The sequence below is a fragment of the Stenella coeruleoalba genome, assembly GCF_951394435.1.
Source record: "Stenella coeruleoalba genome assembly, chromosome: 4".
Classification (NCBI taxonomy): domain Eukaryota; kingdom Metazoa; phylum Chordata; class Mammalia; order Artiodactyla; family Delphinidae; genus Stenella; species Stenella coeruleoalba.
The window spans coordinates 120,414,625-120,437,495 of record NC_137149.1 but is presented as its reverse complement, the minus strand read 5'-3'; the positions used below and the strand labels follow the sequence as shown (position 1 = coordinate 120,437,495).

General features: G+C 38.7%; 1 protein-coding gene across 4 annotated transcripts in view; it reads right to left on the bottom strand.

Moving 5' to 3' along the window:
* Window positions 1–22,513, bottom strand: part of LRBA (LPS responsive beige-like anchor protein) — a 725,574-nt gene extending 703,061 nt beyond the window's left edge. Inside the window, exons 1-3 of one of the 4 annotated variants that reach the window (XM_079919265.1) lie at window positions 22,484–22,513; window positions 21,643–21,859; window positions 20,882–21,320 (exon numbers count right to left, since the gene is read on the bottom strand). In XM_079919265.1, the coding sequence (XP_079775391.1) occupies window positions 20,882–21,100 (219 nt within the window). In that variant the 5' untranslated portion in view covers window positions 21,101–21,320; window positions 21,643–21,859; window positions 22,484–22,513. Of the gene's footprint in view, window positions 1–20,881; window positions 21,454–21,642; window positions 21,965–22,483 lie in introns of those variants that run through there. The other 3 variants (XM_079919266.1, XM_079919268.1, XM_079919267.1) reach the window with 3 other exon arrangements.
* Between the last annotated feature and the right edge of the window lie 358 nt (window positions 22,514–22,871).

Genomic DNA, 22,871 nt, shown 5'->3' with positions numbered 1-22,871 from the left:
TGGTTGCTGAGTCTGCGCGTCCGGAGCCTGTGCTCCGCAACGGGAGAGGCCACAACAGTGAGAGGCCCGCGTACCACAAAAAAAAAAAAAAAAAAACAAAACAAAAAACCACCAAGTAACACTTCATACTTAGGAAATACCACCTCCAACTAGGTTTGACTCAAACTCTAAGGAATACAAGTTTCCAATTTGAAAACAACAGAATACAGGTTTCAAGGAGAAGAAGAGGCAGCCCAAGGAGAGAAAGGGGAATGACGGTTCTACTTGCCATAGGTAGAGGAAAAGAAAAGGATATCTGTGGAAATTTCCATCTTCCTCTAAAGGAAGAAAAAATAATAGGATGTACCAGTCAACTAACAATATACCCTGTGGGGCTAGAGAGCAGAGAAGCTAGCTGAAAACATTATTATTAAGAGTCAAAATTTGACTTGCCTTAGGCAAAAATATTCTTAAAATTTTGTTCCACAGCAAGTTTTCATGTCTTCAGATTTATACGGGACAGGTTTGCCTCATCCATGTCAGCAAATTGGCATTTCCAGACAGAAAGAACTTAAAATTATACAACAGTCCCAATGATTAGAGGCTCTTGGGACTGCAGTGGACAATAATCTGCAATAAGAATATTTTACCCCCACTCCAGTAATGACAAGAGCTAAAACAAAAATACACCAATACAGATATTAGAGAAACTGTGCTAATACATTCAAGCTTACTAATGATAAGGTACTTAGGAGAGTATGCATATAAATCTCTACCATATAGGACAAACGCCAATTCAACAAGTTCACTCACCTTACTGAAAACTGTCCCTATTATACCAAACCCAAAGCAGTATCTGTTATCTTAAATTAGATTATTAGACTTCTATCTCAAATACAGAAGAAAAACATAAAGTCAAGCCCCATGTATAGACACGTGGTGACCCTAGACAATTTTAAACATATAATCATTTGGAGAGACAAAGAAGCAAAATACCACTGCTCTCAAAACACAAGAGTACAGCACACACTGGATCCTGTTACTGAACACAGTACTACCACATTCAACATACCATGGATACTATCTCATCAATTTTTTATAAACTTTGGCAGCAGACTTTAAGTTCCTAGAAAATTGCTCCCCAAAGATTAGAAATCGTGGTCTTCCCTGGTGGCACAGTGGTTAAGAATCCGCCTGCCAATGCAGGGGACACGGCTTCAATCCCTGGTCTGGGAAGATACTACATGCCGGGGAGCAACTAAGCCTGTGAGCCACAACTACAGAAGCCTGGACACTCTAGGGCCTGTGTGCCGCAACTGCTGAGCCGCATGCTGCAACTGCTGAAGGCTGCACACCTAGAGCCCATGCTCTGCAACAAGAGAAGCCACCGCAATGAGAAGCCCGCTCACCACAACAAAGAGTAGCCCTTGCTCTCGGCAACTAGAGAAAGCCCGCGTGCAGCAACAAAGACCCAACACAGACATAGATAGATAGATAGATAGATAGATAAAATTTTTAAAAAGGTTAGTAATCATAATTAAAGCCAAGGAACAAATTATAGAGAGCTAAAGAAAACAAAAATATAGAAGCCATATATCGTTAGTTAAAATAACAATAAATGAAACACTGTTGATAATAATTGAAGCTGCCTGATGGGTGCATAGCAGTTCTCTCATGCTTTTATATACGTTTGAAATTTTCCATGGTAAATTTGTTTTATTTTTATTGATTGCCAATAGGTAAAATTTTAAACCCCAAAAAGTGAGTTTTTGTTAAATGTTTTTAAACTGTGGGCAGGAAAAAAATGGGCAACTAGTGTTAAGTGCCTAGTAGGGATTTTAATACATAACAACCCCTATGAGATAGACAGAATCAGCCCTATTTTACATATGAGAAAATTAAGAATTAGAGGAGTAAATTTTCTTGCCCAAGATCATAAATAAGCTTAACTGAGACCAAAAAAGGGGAGGGGAAAAGAGAGAACAGGGGAGGAAAAAAAGAAAGCAGACAATAGGATGGTTAAAGGGAAAAGAAAAACACCATTGCAGTAATACACAAAAGACAAAATCAGAGAATAGAATTTAGAGAAAACTCTACAAGTTAAGATTCTTATATTATTCAATGACAAGTATTCAAGGAAAAAAAGACAAAAATACAACTGAATTTTAAAACCTTGGGGCTTCCCTGGTGGTGCAGTGGTTGAGAATCCACCAGCCAATGCAGGGGACACGGTTCAATCCCTGGTCTGGGAAGATCCCACATGCCGCAGAGCAACTAAGCCCATGCACCACAACTACTAAGCCTGAGCTCTAGAGCCTGCGTGCCACAACTACAGAGCCCTCATGCCACAACTACTGAAGCCCGCGTGCCTAGAGCCCATGCTCCGCGACAAGAGAAGCCACCGCAATGAGAAGCCCTCGCACCGCAACGAAGAGTAGCCCCCGCTCACTGCAACTAAAGAAAGCCCACGTGCAGCAAAGAAGACCGAAAGCAGACAAAAATTAAATGAATTTTTAAAAATAAAAAAATAAAATACCTGTAATTATGCTGTTTATGTAAATACTTGTGTATTTTACTCTAGCTCCAATATACTAGATCCTGAAGAAATTCCATTTCTGCCATGCTAGTAACCATAAAAAAAATACACACACGTATATATCAAAATTACCCTAAACCTTGTTTAATTACCTAACAAGTCAGAATAAATTAAGAAAAGACTCTCAAGAAGTGTCATAACATACTTAAAATGGTACTGTGTAATCCAGAAAACGTTGGTATATACTAATAAATATACTTTAAGATCACTGTGCAGATACATTATTCCAATCCTCCAGGGTTAAGGCAAGTATCTAAAAGTAATAACTCTAAGTATAAAAATACATTCTAAAGTACATGGACCTCAAAAAATGCTAGTTTCCTTTCTCACATCTTAATTGACAAAATCCTAGTTCCTCAATTTGTCTCTAAGGTCATAGTAGAAAAATACTAATTCTATTATGGACCACTGGTCTCCAGAAACATAATCAATTAGAAACTACATATAAACAACTATAATCAGATTGAGCTTTTTATTTGAGTGTCAGTAAATTTGAAGAAAGAGAAAGGCAAGAGAAAAGTTCAAAACTTTTGCCTCAGGACTTCCTTGGCAGTCCAGTGGTTAAGACTCTGTGCCTCCACTGCAGGGTTCGAACCCGGGTCAAAGAAAATCCCACATGACACGCGGCCAAAAAAAAAAAAAAAATTGCCTCAAATGAAAAAGGAATTATAACACTTGATTCACTAAATTGAAAGCCATTAATATCTAAGTAAAAAGAGAAATGTATGAGAATTTAGGAAACTTGGGTTCCAGAACCAGTTCTGGCCCTAACCAGCTGGCCTACCTTGGACATGTCTCTGATCCTCAATTTCCTCACCTAAAAACTGAGAGGATTAGAGTGTTATTTCTAAGGTTCCTTCCATGCTCTGACAGGCTATAACGGGTTCTGTAACATGCTAAGAGATGCAAATACAGGCATATCTCATTTTATTGTATGCACTTTATTGCGCTATGCAGATACTGCATTTTTTACAAATTGAAGGTCTGTGGCAGCCCTGCACCAAGCAAGTCTATCAGTGCCATTTTTCTAACAGCATCTGCTCAGTTCATGTCTCTGTGTCACATTTTGGTAATTCTCACAATACCGCAAACTTTCTCATTATTATTTTATATATATGTGTGTGTGTGTGTGTGTGTGTGTGTGTGTGTGTGTGTGTGTGTGTGTGTGTGTGTGTGTGTGTGTGTGTTTTGCAATGGCCTAATGAACAAAAAAGTTTATTTCTCTTGCCTCTAATAGTGTAAAAGGTATAGGTCAGCAGTGCAACTCTGCTCCTCACGGTCACTCAGGGACTTAGATTCCTTCTAAATCACTGCTCCTCCATCGTTGCTCCTGGCTGTCATTTTCAAAAATGGAGCTGTCCCATTTGAGGCTTCTGCCATCGCCGGTGCCTGGCAGGGATCACCCTCACAGCAGCAAAGTCCTCAGTCCATTCACCCCAGTCAAGGTTCAGAAAACTCTTCTAGGGCCAGAAACTCTTCCAGGTATCTCATTATTATCACATTTATTACAGTGATATATGATCAGTGATCTTTGATGTTACTATTGTAATTGTTTTGGCATGTTTTATCAATAAAGTATTTTTAAATTAAGGTATGTACATTTTATTTTTAGATATAATAGTACTGCACACCTAATAGACGACAGTGTAAATATAACTTTTATATGTACTGGGAAACCAAAAAATTTGTGTGACTCACCTTATTGTGATATTCACTTTATTGTGATAGTCTGGAATTGAATATGCAATATCTCCTAAGTATGCCTCTAGCTCGAAACAAAACAATACATTAAGGCTAATTAAGAAGGGGAGAAATTGTCAAGAACCAGAAATGAAAAATCAAAGGACAATCATCTGAAGAATAGAATCTAGAAGGGAAAAATTAGAGACTATTTTAAGTAACTGACTGACTAAATTCACATCCCACAAGAGGATTAAACAACGTTACCAACAAATTTTGGTGGGTTTTAATTCTTTCTGAATACATATGTTAGAGCTTGCAGAGAACATCACTTCAACCACAGAAAGAACTGAGTATGATTCTTATTCTTATGACTTAATTCAAGCCATTGTAGCTTAAAGATGATTTCGCTTAAAGTGATACAGCTTAAGATGAACAGCAGCATAAAATACTGTAAGACACTTGCCTGGTCAAAGATAGTAAATATTTTGTTATTCCATCTTGAATATGCCAGAAACTATGTTAAATATTACAGGTTTAAAAATAATGAAGAACCACAACAAAACACCTCTACAAACTTACTAGAATGTCTAAAATGAAAAACAATGACAATACCAAGTGTTGTCAAGAATGGAGAACTAGAACTCAACATTACTGGTGGGAAGGCAAAACAGCACAGCTACTTTGGAAAACAGTTTGGCAATTTCTTATACATTTAAAATGCATTTACTATATGAGCCAGCAAGCGTACTCTTAGCTATTTATCCAGGAAAAATGAAAATATGTCCCCACAGAGACTAGTACACGAATGTTTGGAGGCAGCTTTAGCCATAATAGCCAGGTGGAAACCACACGGTAGCTGGATAAACAAATTGTGGCACATCCATAAAACAGAATACAGCTCAGCAATAAAAGGAAACAAACTATTAATATATGCAAAAACATGAAAGACTCTCAAACACAATATGCTAGGTATGAGAAGCTAGTCACAAAAGGCTACCCATTGCATGATTTCATTTTTATTTGACATTCTGGAAAAGACAAAATGATAGGGACAGAAATCAGATGAGTGTTTGTCAGGGTTTGGGAATGAAGCAGAGAGGCCTGATGTAGTCAGGGGCAGAAGAGACCTTTGTGGGGTGATAAAAGTATCCTACGTCTCAACTATGATGAAGGTTACAGGACAACGTACATCCAACTCTACACCTAAAAGCAATGAATTTATTCTATGTATATTCTACCTTAATAAACCTGACTTTAAAAAAGAAGATAATAAATGTATAATCTCTGGCTTCAAGCTCATGGTCTAGTGGAAGAAATATATAAACATATAATTATAATGAAGCTAAGTAAATGCTATAAGTTATGAAAAAAGTTCTGTCATGGAATGGACAGAGAACAACATCTGTCTCAGAGTTGGGCAAAGAGTTGGGATTCTTAGAGAAGATGATATCTAAGCTGTCTTAAAGTATGAGCATGACTATGACAGGCAGAAAAGGAAAAAAAGCATCCAAGTAGAGAGAAGAGTTGAAAGAAAAGCACAGAGGTTGTAAAGGCAAGACCTATTAAAAGAATAAGAAAAAGTTCAGTATGGCTTGAATATGGTATATAGAGCGAACATGATGACAGAGGAAAGAAAGTGCAGGAGGAGCTGGGGCTTCATAGACCGTGCTGTGGAATGGCATGGCAGAGGAAAAGAACAGTTTGAAAGGCCTTAAAATAATACTAGCAAGAGATACCTGGGGTTGAAATTAAGAGTAGACTATTTGGTGTCACACTGATTGTGGGAATGAGGAAGGAAGGCAAGTCAAGGTTAAGTCAAGTTTCTGGTAAAGGGAAAGTGATAGCATTGAAATGAGGACTTCAAAAGGAAATACAGGTTTGTTTGATAACCTTCGGAGGGAATCATCAGCTTCTGTTTTCCTATCTACTAATTAGGTTACTTGCCTGTAACTAAAATTGATTATTATAAATTATATATTTGAACTACTGTATAAAATAACTGTAGGAAATAGAGGCAACACAGCATAACCTCACCAGAATCTTTACAATGTCTTAAGAGACAGCAGCCTAACAGTTATTTTAAAAATAAATTTTTTTTAAAAAATTGAATGAAAGAAATGAAATTAGAAGAGGAAAAAGTTATCAGATTTAAATACAGTAGCTCCCCCTTTATCCATGGTTTCACTTTCCACAGTTTCAGTTACCCTAGGTCAACCATGGTCCAAAAATATTAAATGGAAAATTCTAGAAATAAACAATTCATAAGTTTTAAGTTACATGCCATTCTAAGTAGAGTGATGAAATCTCGAGCCATCCCGCTCCATTCCACCCAGGACACGAATCACTCCTTTGTCCAGCATATCCCACTATTTTAGTCACTTAATAGCCATCTAGGTTATCAGATCGACTGTTGAGGTATCAGTGCTTGTGTTCAAGTAACCCTTATTTTACTTAATAATGGCCCCAAAGTGCAAGAGTAGTGATGCTGGCAATTTGGGTATTCCAAAGAGAAGCTGTAAAATGCTTACTTTAAGCAAAAAGGTGAAAGTCCTCGACTTCATAAGGAAAGAAAAAAATCACATGCTGAAGGTTGCTAAGATCTATGGTAAGAACAAATCTTCTATCCACGAAATTGCAAAGAAGGAAAAAAAAGAGCCATGCTTGTTTTGCAGTCACACCTCAAACTGCAAAAGTCATGACCACAGTACATGTTAAGTGCTTAGTTAAGATGGAAAAAGCATTAAATTTGTACAGCCATAACTAGGAGATGCTGTAGATTCGGTTCCAGACCACCAAAATAAATACTGCAATAAAGTGAGTCGCAAGAATTTTTTGCTTTTCCAGTACATATAAAAGTTATGTTTACACTATACTACAGTTTGTTAAGCGTGCAATAATAGCATTATGTCTAAAAAAAAGTACATACTTTAATTTAAAAATACTTTATTGCTAAAACACGCCAAAACAACTACAGAAGTAACATCAAAGATCACTGATCACAGATCACCATAATAAATACAATAAAAAAGTTTGCAATACTGTGCAAATTACCAAAATGTGACACAGAAACATGAACTGAGCAAATGCTTTTAGAAAAATGGTACCAATAGACTTGCTCAATGCAAGGTTGACACAAACCTTCAATTTCTAAAAAATGCAGTATCTATGAAGTGTAATAAAACAAAGTCTGCCTGTACAAGATATTTTGAGAGTGAGAGACCACATTCACAAAACTTTTATTACAGTATATTGTTATAATTGTTCTATTTTATTATGTTATTGTTGTTAATCTCTTACTGTGCCTAATTTATAAATTAAAGTACATCACAGGTATGTATGTATAGGAAAAAACATAGTGTAAATAGGTTTGGTACTATCCACGGTTTCAGGTATCCATTGCAGTCTTGGAACGTAACCCTGAAAATAAGGGGGGACCGCTGTACTGCGTAAGCTTTCCAAGTTACATATTAGGGTCCAAGTTTTTATTTGAAAATCAATTATGTGAAATCTAGAAAATATTTTCCCAAAGAAGAAACAGAATACAAAGTATAGCTGAATTCTAGAATTATACCAGTGTTATACAAACCTGCTAAAGAACCAGCTTCACTATGACCACTGAAGCACACTGGTTAGAACAGGTTGCTCTGAAGCTGAACTGCCTGGGGTTCAACTTCTATCTCCTCTGCCATTTACTGTGTGACCTTGGGCAACTTAATTAACTCTGCAAGCCTAAGACTCCTCACACCTTTAAAATGGAGATGATAATATCACCTACCTCACAGAGTTACCATGAGGATTAAAAGAAATAATCATTTAAAGCGTTAAGCACATTCATTCATCCAACAAACATTTACTGAGCACCAACTATGTGTCAGGCATTATTCTAAGTACTGGCAATAAAGTGGTAAACAAGCCAAAAAATGGAACTTATATTCTAATATAAGGAAAAACAAAATAAAATATCTGATGGAGATAAATACTATAAAAATAAAGCAGGATATAGGAGATAAAGAGTGACAATGAGGGTACCCGTTTGATAGTAGGTAAAGGTTCTCTAATAAGGTAACATCTGAAAAGAGACCTTAAGGGAATGAGGGAGAGAGTCATATAGATAACTGAGGAAGAAATCAGATTCATTTCTGGCAATACAGAAGACTTAGGTGTCCAGAAAAACACTTGTTCAGAATTCCTTAAAATACTGATTGTTAAACAAACAAACAAAAAAATTTTCATGAACGGCTGAACTAGAGAGAAACCAAGGAAAATCTTTGGAGACAAAAAACAACCAAGTTTCAGCGAGCGCTGAGGCCAGTATCTGCCCTGGGAACATCCACCAATCTCTAGTGGTTTAGAATTTGAGTCTTAAGGGACTGCTAAGGGGGAGAAGGATAAAAGCTTGGGGCCTAAAAATGTGGGGAATCTGAAGGGCAACACTGTCGGTGAGTGAACGGGTGTGGTAACAGGGACAGGACACGCTCATCATAAGCAAGTGGACATATTTGGCAGTCTCAACCTGAGTAGAAGAGAAAAAAAGAAGTCTCTCTCCTCTCACTCCAATTTGGGACCAGAACTCATACTACCTGTGAGGTCTAACAAAACTCAAACTAAAAATTTAGTTTCAAGAGGTTCAGAATTGAAGACACTGGAGCATGACAGAAGCAAACACCAAACCACCAGGAGGAGTGCACTTTAAACCAGACCTCAAACTATACTCAAAAATAATAATCCATAGAACAGGGACTTCCCTGGTGGCGCAGTGGATAAGACTCCGCACTCCCAATGCAGGAGGCCCGGGTTCGATCCCTGGTCAGGGAACTAGATCCCACATGCGTGCCGCAACTGAGTTTGCATGCCACAACTAAGGAGCCTTGGAGCCACAACTAAGGAGCCCACCTGTTGCAACTAAGACCCAGCATAAATAAATATTTTAAAAGGCCTCATCTCCAAGTACAGCCACATTTTAAAATAATAATAATAATCCATAGTACAAAAGCTCATTTTTTTTAAATATCACAAAATAATGAAGAAACAAACCCCCAAGAACCAGAACAAGCTTTACAGAAACAGACTCCAAACACTGAAAAAAATAAAAATGATCACATACACAATATTAAAATGTTAATATTTAAGGAAATAAAAGAGATATTAGAAGTATGACTAAGGAAAAGAAACTATAAAAATATGAATATGAAAAAATCAAACAGAAGTTCAAGGTATAAAAATTATAATTTATATTTATATTATAGTATATTGTTTATTGATATATATTATTAGATGACTGAAAGGAGATCATTCTAGGCAGAGAGAAAAACAAGAGTAAAGGGGCCCCTGCATCCAGAATGGTCTAAACCAGAGTAGAATAAGGACAAAGAAGTACTACTTAGTAGGTCACAGAAACACTCAATAAATACTAGCTATTATCTCATAGATTCTGTGGGGAAAATTTAGATAATGGAAGTAGTCATTTTTTTCCTTCCCATTTCAGCATCACGTATAGCAGCCAGAGCAGAGCTCTAGAAGACCCCAATTAGGTTCAGAAGAGAGTAAGAAAACACTGGTTTTCTATGAAGTGGGAAGAGTCTTAAGCAGTAGTCTCAGTGTCAAAAAGGAAATCTGGGTCTTGTGTGAGCAAGGTAGAGAAGAAGGAAGATGGAAAAGTATCCCCATGTGATTCAGAAGATAAATATCCAGAGGCAACAATGATCAACAAAAAAAAAGGATCCATTAAAATTGTCATTTCAAATTTAAGTATCAATTATAATTAATTAGGACATCCTCTCAGTATTCAAAAATTTCACAAGTGAAGTCAACATTCCATTTCATTCCTTAAAAAACTAAAACCTGAACTACTACATGACCCAGCAATCCCACTAAAGGGCATATAACCAAAGAAAACCTTAATTCAAAAAACACATGTACCCTAATGTTCATTGCAGCACTATTTACAATAGCCAGGACACAGAAGCAACCTAAATGTCCATCAACAGATGAATGGATAAAGAAGATGTGGTACATATATACAATGGAATATTATGCAGCCATAAAAGGGATCAAAATTGGGTCACCTGTAGAGACACAGATGGACCTAGAGACTGTCATACAGAGTGAAATAAGCCAGAAAGAGAAAAACAAATATATTAACGCATACATGTGGAATCTAGAAAAATGGTATAGATGATCTTATTTGCAAAGCAGAAATAGAGACACAGACGTAGAGAACAAATGTATGGACACCATGGGGGAGAAGGGGGGTGGGTGGGATGAACTGGGAGATTGGGATTGACATACACACACTATTGATACCATGTATAAAATAGATAACTAATGAGAACCTCTGTACAGCTCAGGGAACTCTACTCAATGCTCTGTGGTGACCTAAATGGGAAGGAAGTCCAAAAAAGAGGGGATATATGTATACCTATAGCTGATTCACTTTGCTGTACAATAGAAACTAACAAAACATTGTAAAGCAACCGTACTCCAATAAAAATTAACCAAAAAAGTACCAGTTAAAAAAAGAAAAAAATTCCATTCCATAGCAATGAGAATTTAGAATAAATGAAACTCCCAAACATATGCCAAAATTTTTCATTTTAACTATTTGATTTAATGTTAAACTTTTTCCAAATCTTTTCAAGAGATACTATAATGACAAGTAGAAAATTACTAATTTAATTTTTCTTTTCTTCCATACTTCTGCCCTCAGGCTAAGGTACTATATAACAAAACCAAGAACAAACCACAAGTAATACGGATTAAGAATAATATTTATCAATCACAAATAAGATGTATGATTAGTCCCTAAATATTAAAGAGTTGGTCATTTCATTTTTTCCCTGATTATCAGAATAGAAGATAATTGATTGGTGGATATCTTAAACATATACGAGTAACCACGTACCATTTGAAACACAGGGAAACTGATGTAAAAATATCAAAGTATGCACTGTTAAATCAATGATAAAATTTTAAGATAATTCATTTTCTCAAAGCTTATCATTGTTTACTATGTTTCTAATTATCATGAACTAGTTTTTCAATAAATACAATTCTTGAGAAATTTAGTTAAGTGGCCATTTTCTACAATTCTAATATGAGCACCCACCTTAAATTAATAGTCACACAGTATAATACAGTGTACAGGATTCAGGCTCAAACAACCTGGGTCCAAATCCCATCTTACTAACTATGGGACTTGAGCATCTTTAACCTCTCCAATCCTACTTCCTTATTATAAAACAAGTTTAATAAAGTACTACCTCAAAGAGTTGTGTAGATTAAATGAGATAAGACTTGTAAAAAACACTTATGTTGCCTACATGTAATCAACAGACTCAGTCACACAGCCTGATTTAGATCCAGTTTCATCCCTATTATATATGGATCACAGGACAAAGCATTAATTTCAATCTTTCCTTGTGGAGCACCACTTGCATAATTCCATATAACTGTTCATGCACAGCATATTTAGCACCACAAAATAAAAGTCAATGTCTAATAATATAAACTAGAAAAATATCTGAACTATATGATATGCTGAATTTTGAACTTGACTAAACCGAGGAATTTTCTTTATTTCAAACAGTTAAGTTAAATAAATCAGCAAAATAGTCCCGACAAATAGAAATGGCTCCAAAAATTTTTACGTCAAAAGCCATCTTGTCAATTTAAGTGTAGCTCCTAAGAGATTAACAAATGGGTCCACAAATAACAAATGCTGGTGAGGATGTGGAGATAAGGGAACTCTATACACTGCTGGTGGGAATGCAAATTGGTGCAGCCACAGTGGAAAACAGTATGGAGGTTTCTCAAAAAGCTAAAAATAGAAACAACATACGATCCAGCAATTCTACTCCTGGGTATATATGCAAAGAAAACGAAAACACTAATCTGAAAAGATATATGAAGCGCAATATTCATGGCAGCATTATTTACAATAGCCAAGATATGGAAGCAACCTAAGTGTCCATTGATAGATAAATGGATAAAGAAGATGTGATACACACACACACACACACACAATGGAATACTACTCCACCATAAAAAATAATGAAATTTTGCCATTTGCAACAACATGGATGGACTTAGAGGGTAATATGCTTAGTGAAAAACATTAAAGAAAGACAAATATTGTATGATATCACTTATATGTGGAAACTAAAAAATACAACAGGGGACTTCCCTGGTGGTCCAGGGGTTAAGAATCCACCTTCCAATGCAGGGGATGTGGGTTCGATCCCTGGTCAGGGAACTAAGATCCCACATGTTAAGGGGCAACTAAGCCTGCAAGCCGCAACTCCTGAGCCCATGCACCACAACTAGAGAACCCATGCGCCACAACTACTGAGCCGGCACACCACAACTAGAGAGAGAAGCCTGTACCGCAACTAGAGAAGCCCTTGCCCTGCAACGAAGAGCCTGCACACTGCAACGAAAGCCTGCGCACTACAATGAAAGATCCAGCATGCCTCAATGAAGATCCCACGTGCTGCAACTAAGACCCGATGCAGCCAAAAACAAAAACAACAAACAAGTGAATATAACAAAAAAAGAAGCAGACTCACAGATATAGAGAACAAACTAGTGGTTACCAGTGGAGAGAGGGAAGGGAAGAGGGGCAATATAGGGGTAAAAGATTAAGAGGTACAAACTATTAGGTATAAAATAAGCTATAAGGATATACTGCACAACACAGGGAATACAGCCAATATTTTACAACTTTAAACGTAGTATGACCTTTAAAAATTGTGAATCACTATGTTGTACACCTGAAACTTACATAATATTATAAATCAACTATACCTCATTAAAAAATAATAACAAACAAACAAATGGTCATCATTTGCCTTGCTTACTGCTATTTTATTTCAAAAGTTCATCCCTGGGCAGATGAAAATATTAAAAATAGTAAAATTATAAAGTTCCCTGTTAATACAAATGAGATTTCTATGCAGGTTATTAGCATTCCAGCTAAATGATTAAGAACTTACAAAGAATTAAGATTCAAAGAATGGTAGTGTATTGTTCTAAGTTGTTTCTTTTAAGTGGGTAGGGGTTGGAAGAAAAAAACTGAATTCCTTTCACCATCCCACAACATTCTGTGATTCTAAAATCTCAGAAAACTCATATAAATACCAAAATTTAAAACACTACATCCATATACAAAATTTCCCAAGAATCTATGTTTGGTTTTGGAAACATAGGGTTGCTTTCTAACATAAAAACTGCTCATCTGCCTGCATATAAAGGTAAGAATTTGAAGAAGATGAAAAATGACAAATCTTCTTTACCTACAATTTCTTCATTGATCTACAATAGAACTCCATTATCTGGACTTATCTAAGGTAATAATCTTCCAAATTATTGCCAGATAGGTAAAACCGTGGCCTAATGTAGCCTAAATTGGTACTATAATTTATTCATTGGCTATTATATACCAATTGCTTTGTTATACCTTATAGTTATACCTTATAGTTCCAGCAAGACAGTGAGTAGACTAAGATAACCTAAAAACTATCACTTCACAAATACCTACAAATATTAAATATAACAAAAAATACTTTTCAGTGCAGAGCTGAACTTGCAAGAAAGAAAAGGCAATCCCAAGAGATCAAAATGAAGAAGAAACAGGAAAACAATAAGTATTTGAACTGCTATTACCATTGCTGAAGGGGTTCAGAAGGGGAAGCTAGTAAGCTAGAGACTTAAATTTTAATGCCTATGTAGAAACACAAAATACAGTGTGGTGCTCACTCAAGGAATGAAATCTCCATATAAACATGGGACTCTCAAAAGGTAAAAAAGCAGATCCTCCCCACAACCTGTCCCGCCACCCCCGCAAAAAAAATCCATCCACTGGCACAGGGAAATTACAAATTACTAGTCTTTGGCTGAGGAAGGAAGGGAGGGAGGGAGGGAGGGAAGAAGAAGGAAAGATGGAGATAAAGAAATGAACAATAAACTAGAAGAAAAGATATTAGCCGCAGGAAAGATTGAAAATATGAAAGATTAAGAGACATGAAGGAGGGATTTCCCTGGCAGTCCCAATGCAGGGGGTGTGGGTTCAATCCCTGATTGGGGAGCTAAGATCCCATATGCCCTGTGGCCAAAAAACCAAAACATATAACAGAAGCAATATTGTAACAAATTCAATAAAGACTTAAAAAAAAAATAGGTCCCCATTAAAAAAATCTTTAAAAAAAAAAGAGACATGAATGATAGAAAGAAAAAAAATAACCAACATGTCATGTATTACGAGTTCCAAAATGCAAGTAGATAAAATAAAGAAAAGGCATTAGTCATGAGAATTCTCCAGAACTAATGAAAAACATGAATCTTCAGATTCAGGAAGCACAGCCACCCCTAGACAAGTTATGGTGAAACTAAAGAACCCCAAAGTCAAAGAAAAAATTTTAAAGCAACAACAGAGACAGATTATCTGTAAAGTTAAATCAGAATGATAACCGTGACAATTTTAACAACAACAAAAGAGACTAGAGGAAAACAGAATAGTACCTTCAAAATAGTAAGCGAGGGCTTCCCTGGTGGCGCAGTGGTTGACAGTCCGCCTGCCGATGCAGGCGACGCGGGTTCGTGCCCTGGTGCGGGAAGATCCCACATGCCATGGAGCAGCTGGGCCCATGAGCCATGGCCACTGAGCCTGCACGTCCGGAGCCTATGCTCCGCAACGGGAGAGGCCACAACAGTGAGAGGCCCGCGTACCACAAAAAAAAAAAAAAAAAAAAAATAGATCATAGGCCTAAATATAAGAGCTAAAACTATAAAATGTCTTGAACACAGGATGTAAATGTTCTAAAATTAGATTGTGGTAATGCTTGCACAACTCTGGAAACTTACTAAAAGTCACTGAATTATATACTTAAAACAAGTGACTTTTATGGTATGTAAATTACACCTCAATAAAGATGCTGAAAATCAAGTCACCTCTAAAAGTGACAACGGCTATTAAATAAACCCCAAAATAAGAATGAAGTAGTATATTGCAGAGCCAATAGGCTAATAATGACTATATAGAAACAAAAAAATTATAAGGTTGGAATATGATGACTGTAACTATCTAAAATTGCAAATACTGCAATAATAGCAAATAGTTATAATTGCACTTAAGGTGCCACACATTATTTTAAGTGCTTTACAAGTATTTACTCACTTAATCCTTCCTAAAATATAGTTTCCCCATTGTAGAGCTGGGGAAACCAAGGCACAAAGAAGTTAAAAAAAACTTGTTCAAAGACTTCCCTGGTGGTCCAGTGGTTAAGAATCCACCTTCCAACGCAGGGGACGCAGGTTCTAACCCTAGTTGGGGAAATAAGATCCCACATGCCACAGGGCAACTAAGCCTGCGTGCTCTAGAGCCCACGAGCCACAACTAGAGTGCCCCGCGCACCGCAACTACTGCCCGCACGCCACAACTACAGAGAAGCCTACGCGTCTCAACGAAGAGCCCACACACCACAACGAAAGATCCCACATGCTGCAACGAACATACTGCAACTAAGACCTGATGCAGCCAAATAAATAATAAAATAAATAAATATTTTTTTAAATAAATAAAAGAATTTTTTTAAAAACTTGCTCAAGATCACGACAGGGAGTTAAGAGAGTGATTTTTTTTCTCTTTACACAAATATCTTTAACATTACTATTGTATTATTATGCATTTGAAAAGGACAGTAGTGGACATCACTGGTTGCCTATCCAGCATCCATTCACTCTGTGAATTTCTTACCCAGATCTTTGTGTATCCATCTCTCCCCATACAGCCCAAGTACTTTAGAGGAAACTGACCCCATTTTTAGGTACAGCAGTTGGCCCTGGTTTGCTTAAGCCAATCAGCACATTTCAATGGCCACAATCATTGCTTCAGCAGTCCAATCAGGACTCTTGTTTAGAATGTTAGGACAGAGAGGCTCTCTCTCCCAAGGGTTCTAAACAAGAATACATATGGCCCCAAGTACCAGTGGCAGCAGTCCTATTACCATGAGGGAAACAGCAATGGACTAAAGCTGACATTACAGAAAGGAAAACAGCAACAGAAAGAAACTGGTCTTTAGTATTATTGTTACTGTAAATCATGCCCTACCTTTGGACTTCCTGATAAATGAGCCTATAAATCCTTTTTATTGTGTTTAAACCAGTTTGAGTTTTCTATTATAACATGAAGTATCAATACAAACTGATATGGAGGAGAAGCCCACGAACAAGCATGTTTCTAGAATAGATTACTCTTAACCTTTGAATTATGATGTCAGATATTAAGGAGGAAATAATTCTAGATACACACATCAAAATAGAAACATGATGAATGATTACCTGTCTAATAAATGTTCATATAAAAGCCTGAAAAGAAACTGCCTGCAATTTTATGTCCCACACAGTATTTTTTAATATTTTAATTTGACATTTTAAATGTTATTTTTTTTAAATCTAGATTTCCAGTTCTTCCCAAAAAATCAAAAGGTTCACACATCACTGGGCTCATGTTACTGCAGGACAACAATCAGCTAAAATGGAACAGCAGATGCCCCACAAGTATAGTCTCTGCACAGTCAATACAAACAGAACCTCTGTATGACCTGCTCAGCTTCTATAGGTGTTAAGAGTTTGCACCATTAATATCTTGCAGAACCTGTATCAATGGCACGTAATGAGTAATGAAAAATTATATTCCATCTTCTAATCTTTAACTCTTTTTTTTTTGGCCACACTGTGCAGCTTGTGGGATCTTAATTCCCTGACCAGGGTTTGAACCCCGGCCATGGCAATGAAAGAGCCTAGTCCTAACCACCAGACTGCCAGGGAACTCCCTAAGCTTTAACAGTTTAATTAAAATGGTACAGTTACTTTTTGAAGAAAAAAATTTCATGAAAACATGTATCTGTCACCAGCCCACGGGAAACACTATTCTTGAATTAAATAGCATGGAACACCTACAAATACCTGGTGGAAGCCTTAAACTCAGCAGTGAGTTCCTGAAAACATGCCAATATAATTATTTGGGTCCAAAAGTTTGACAAATTACTTTAGCATACAGGTGGAGACAAAATAAAAATGGTTTTAAATTGCAACAAGAAAAATGTAAAAGTTGACCAGAGGTTTTAAACACTTGAGTACACAGGTGTACTATTAATCAAAACTTACCTATAAAACAGATTTGCAAAAGAAATTACAAGAAGGGTGGTAAATTCCAAAGAAACTTATAACAGGGACTTCCCTGGTAGTCCAATGGTAAAGAATCCGCCTTACAATGCAGGGGACGGGGGTTCGATCCCTGGTCAGCGAACTAAGATCCCACATGCCGTGGGGCAACTAAGCCTGCCTGCCACAACTACTGAGCTCGTGCCCCTCAACTAGAGCCCGTGTGCCGCAAGCTACAGAGCCCACGTGCTCTGGAACCCGTGCGCCACAATTGCAGAGTCCATGCACCCTGGAGTCTGCACGCCACAACTAGAGAACAGAAAACCCACACAACACAGCTAGAGAGAGGCCTGCGCACCACAACGAAGAGCCCGCATGCCAGAGCAAAAGATCCCACATGCCTCAGGGAAGATCCCGCGCACATTAACTAAGCCCTAACGCAGCCAAAAATAAAATAATAAAATAATAAATAAATCTTTGAAAAAAAAGGAAATTTATAACTGTGTAAGGTCAAGCTACATTAGCAAAGTTGGAGGCAGCACTTTGTAAAGAAAGACTTCTGAAGTTATATGGCTCTACTTAACCTCTTACTACTTGGACAGCTCTCAGGGAGGGGAGGTTGTTTAATTTTAACAGTACAAACTTTATGGTTTAAAGTAACTAATATGTAACCAATACGAGAGAATCGGTAGCATACAAACTATTTTAATAAAATGCCTGAAAAGTAGGAAAAAGTTATGATAGCTGCATATATATATATTAATAAATACATATATATAGTATAATATAAAATATAATAAACTTACTAATGAAAAATCCAATGAAGAAAGGATAAAGGAGGAGCATGCATGAGGATTCAGTGATACTGGTAATATGCTTGTTCTTTAAGTTAAATGAAGTTTCAAAGGGTTTATAATACTTCATTACTTATACATGTCACACATTCTTTTGTCTGTATCCTATTTTTCACAATTTTAGACATTTTAATCCAATATACTGACTGTAAAAAAACTTAATAATCAACTTTCTGCATCTACATTCTGAGTGAAAAAACTGAATAACCTGAAAAAAATTTTTTTTTTACCTTTTTTTGAAAGCTATTTGAATGGTCAATAAGAAGATATGAAAACTGAACAAGGTTTCAGCAATTCATATTTAGCAGGACCAATGATTTTGCTGTCCTTACACTGGGGAAAGCTATGCCTAAGCTATAAATATCTGCTTAGGGAAGCAAACAACTCTACATCAACTCAAGAGACAGATGTATTCCTAGAAGGGTTGTCATTCTAAGAATCACCAATCTGCTTCACCTTTCAGGCTCTCAGTTTCCTTAACTATATAATGAGCTCTATGTATTAAACACTTAATGAGGGAAGAATTTAAAAACATATGTAAAGCACCTGGCCCATTGCCTAGCACATAGTAAACTGTAGTGACTTTTTTTAAATCACACATTATTAGTTAATGTAACTTCTTTCTTTGAGTAGAATTGAGACTAAGGCTGATAACTATCGATTAGAAAATACTTAAGTGCAGCAGTACTAACCCTGAAATGGACTAGTTTACCACATTCCCGATATTTTCAGTTCCCAAGATTCAAAAGACTGGCCAAGGCCCTGTAGGAGCATGAAAAGTTTTGTAAGGGAGAAGGGAAGGAAAAGAACTAATCTAATCCTCTCAGCAACTTTCTCTGCCCTACAGGAGAGGAGAACGATGGTGAAGAGGAAGTGTAATTGAACAGATTTTCCCTCTCCTTCTACCCAGACACCTACTGACCTGCAAACATGTAGCTATGAAAGACTTAACCAGTCACCTTAAAATCTCTACCAGGCATACAGTTCTAGGCAGCATATGAACGAACTATTACTACAGAATTTGGATTTTCCTTAATGATAAAATGCAAGTGACTCATGTTCGGTCATCCACCTCCACAGAAGACATTCTAAAGAACAGAGGAGTTGGAATCCTTCTGCCAGAGGAATGTTGTTTTACACACAAACAACTAATGATGGACTATATCACTACCACACATTTCTCCTTAACATCCAAGATACATGAGGTTTAGAAAAAGAAAAAGAAAAAAACTGAGAAGGAAAGTTTTCAAGTCTATTTGGAGACAAAGGGATACATAGATTTGCCATTTATCTCCTTCAGATTCACAAACTTTGAAAGTCCACATAGACGCAAAATCCCCAAAATGTTGACAACTGTTGAAACAGAATGATAGACACCAGAGTTCATTAAACTGTTCTATTTTTGTGTACACCTGAACATTTCCATAATATACATAATTTTTTAAAAATGTGTACGTGTGTGTCAGTATTTGTATATAAACTCCCAACACAACAAACTGGTAGAGAAATACCCAATTGTTCAAAATTTTCTTATTCCATAGGTAAGTGAATTTCATCAAGCTACTTTCTCATTCTAGAAGTTGTACCACAGGTGACCAGTCCATTAGTAAAGCTCTAGTGAAGGAAATAATTAACTGCCCTGAATAAAACAAGCCTAACCTTGAAAAAATACAGGCAAAGGGGAAAGGTAATAAACAGTTATTCAACTATTGCACATTCATATTTGTTCCCATCTATTATCTTCTAACACAGGTGTATAGGTGGAAGAAGAGGAAATATCTAAAGGTCAAATTTACTTTTTATATTTTACACTGATGGGCAACAGAAATTAGAATAAAGAAATCTAAAAAGTCCCCATTAGAAATGATAACCATTTCTAAGACTAGAGAAAAAGGGAAGTATCGCATATCCACATTTTTAAAATAACATTCATAGCTCATAGTAGTATAACCAGCAACTTCCAATGACCAAATATGCTTTGCTGATAGACATGAATTCACAAATGAAATAAAGATTATACTATATCTGCTGCAATTCTCTTTTTAAATTGCCATTCAATATTCACAAGATGTAACCCTAAATTCTTTCCAAAATTTGACTTTTGTTAATTATGTCTAAAAATAAAACTAGTCAAGATTAAATATAAATGCTAACTTTGCAGCAAATTAATCTTTCATCAGCCCTGTGAACAAGAATTTTCTGTTCAAAATTTATGGCAAAACATAACTTAGGCAGACTCGAAAGAGTAGGTAGGACATTATTTCTCAAGTCCAAAAGAACTTACTTAAAATATCCGAAATGCACACTTAGATATACATCCCAAGGGGGAAAAAAATTTATAGAATAAAACTCCTCCACTGGAATCCTCCATAATACTTCCATAGCAACAATTATTTCCTTAGGACCAAAGTGATCTGTTCACTTTCTCAAAACCTGGAGCATCTAAGTTTACATAATTCCCCTTAAACTGAAAAATACAAGAAATTGTTTCATTTAGGTCAGCAGAATTTTGTTTCTATCATCAGCCTGAGTAGAGCACATGGCTCCAGCGCTAACGTCTTGTTCCCCAACCCACTGAGAAGATACGCTCGTAAAATAGAGATCTACTTACCAGGTTAAAGACAGTTTCTACAATATCCCTATTGGATACTTCTCCAACTTCAACCAACCCCGTCAACACGGCAAATTTCATTCTGATGCCCCTGATAGGGAGCCCTGGTTTCAGAGACAAGGCACCCCCTTCGGCAGGGGTTTCTTCTCCTTTCCCTCCACCTCCCCCGTCATCACCTGTTGGTGGCGGGGAAGGGGCAATACTGTCTTCACTGGCCATTGCGAGTTCACGATAAAGGACCACTCGGAGTCACTCTGGGACAGCAGTCGCTGCGCTAGTAATAAGCACACAGACGCAAAGCAAAACGGAAAGGGTCACTCTTCCAAGTTGTGGAGAAACCCCAAAAGCAGTTGATGTGGAAAGTCCTTGGCGTCGCCTTCCTCCTCTTGGGGAATATTTGTCCAATCTCTCTCCCCGAGGCTGACAACAACGCCAAACCCTATTGGAAGATTAAATCAATGTTAAATAGGCTAGGTTTTGTTTTAGGGTTTTGCGGGGAGAGAAGGGAGTAGTGTCCGTCAAATAAGTTCCTCAAAGGACCCCGCTACCAGCCAGGCGCGGGGTTCTGAGCGAAGGCTGGTTCCAGAGGCCCGAGAACAGGTTCACTCCTCCCCCACACTCTCGCAGGTTCCAGGCGCAGGGCAATCTCTCCTCACAGGTGCACGGAAAAGGAAACTGTCGCTGGGAAAGGGCGGGGGGGGGGGGGTCGGAGGAAAGCAGGGGTCCCCAAGCTACCCTAGAGGGAGAAAGTTCCTCCTCACCCAGACACTCCGGACTCGTCCTTGCCCCCCGCCAGGCAGCCGCGAGACGGAGGTGGCGGCTGAGATCCAGGGCAGGAAAGGGCGGGGGAAGGGGGCGGTGATGATTCTCAACGCTCGGCCCAGGGGGAGGAGTGGAGCACCTCTCGGGCACCTGAGGTTCGACGGGCAGAGGAGGGGTGGTGTGTGTAGTGGCCAGAAGGGAGGGTAGTCCCGGCGGCTACGACGAAGAGAGGAGGGAGGAGAGAGAGGTCAATGCACCTGATCGCAGCCTCCAAGTTTCCCTAGTCCGCTCCCCGGGAGTCCGCGGCTGCACAGAACTCCATGGCTTCCTGGCCCGCCCCACCCCACCCCACCCCTGCGCTCAGCCTTTGCAAAATCAGCCGCTGCCGGCACTACGGACGCCGCGGCTGAGGCTGCTGCGGGCGGTGAGGATGCTACTGCCACAGCTTGCCCCTCCACTGCTCGCGCGGCTGTCCGCGTGCCCACTTAAGCTGCTCCCCGCCGCCATGACAGCGCCGAGGGCGGCCGGGTGCGGCGTGCGCGTGCGCGAGCGCGAGCAGCCGGGCGGGCGCGAAGGCGGAGGCGACCGCGCGGCGGCGTGGGTACGCGCGGGCGGCCCCGGGGGCCGGAGAGGGCGGAGGCGCCGGGCGCGAGCCTGCTGGTAGGATGGCGAGTGAGGGCTGGCGCGCTACGCAGGTAGCACCAGGTGTATCCCCGGCCCGGCCAGAAAAGACCTTTATTTTCAGCAGCCGACTCTTCCCCGGCCTCCCACTCCCCGACCTGAGAAGGTGCTTTGGCGAGTGCCGAGGCGGTGATTCTGACGCTCCTTCTGTTAAGTTACCGTAGGGCCTCCTGGCGCGGAAGGAACCCGCCCCACGTTGCCAAGGTGTTTTCTTGGACTCGGAGAAGGACACCTGAGGGACCGCCACGAGCTAGAGAGGTGGCAGCTCCGGAGCCAGCGGGGCTGCTGTCCTTGTCTAAAGGAGCAAAGAGTCCCCACCCCTGACAGCTTTCAGCTGCCGCCCGCCCGCCGCGCTCGGCGAAGACTCGGAAAGAGATTTCCACTGGGATTCCCTGACAGCTGCCACCTTCCTTTCGAAGCGGGGTGTGGGGCGGGGAGATTGTGTGGACGAGGAACGGGGAAAATTCCTTGCAGCTGCCGCCCGACCAAACCTCTCCCACGTTCTGAGGAAGGGAGGACTCCTGAGACAGCTGCTCCAAGCAGCGTG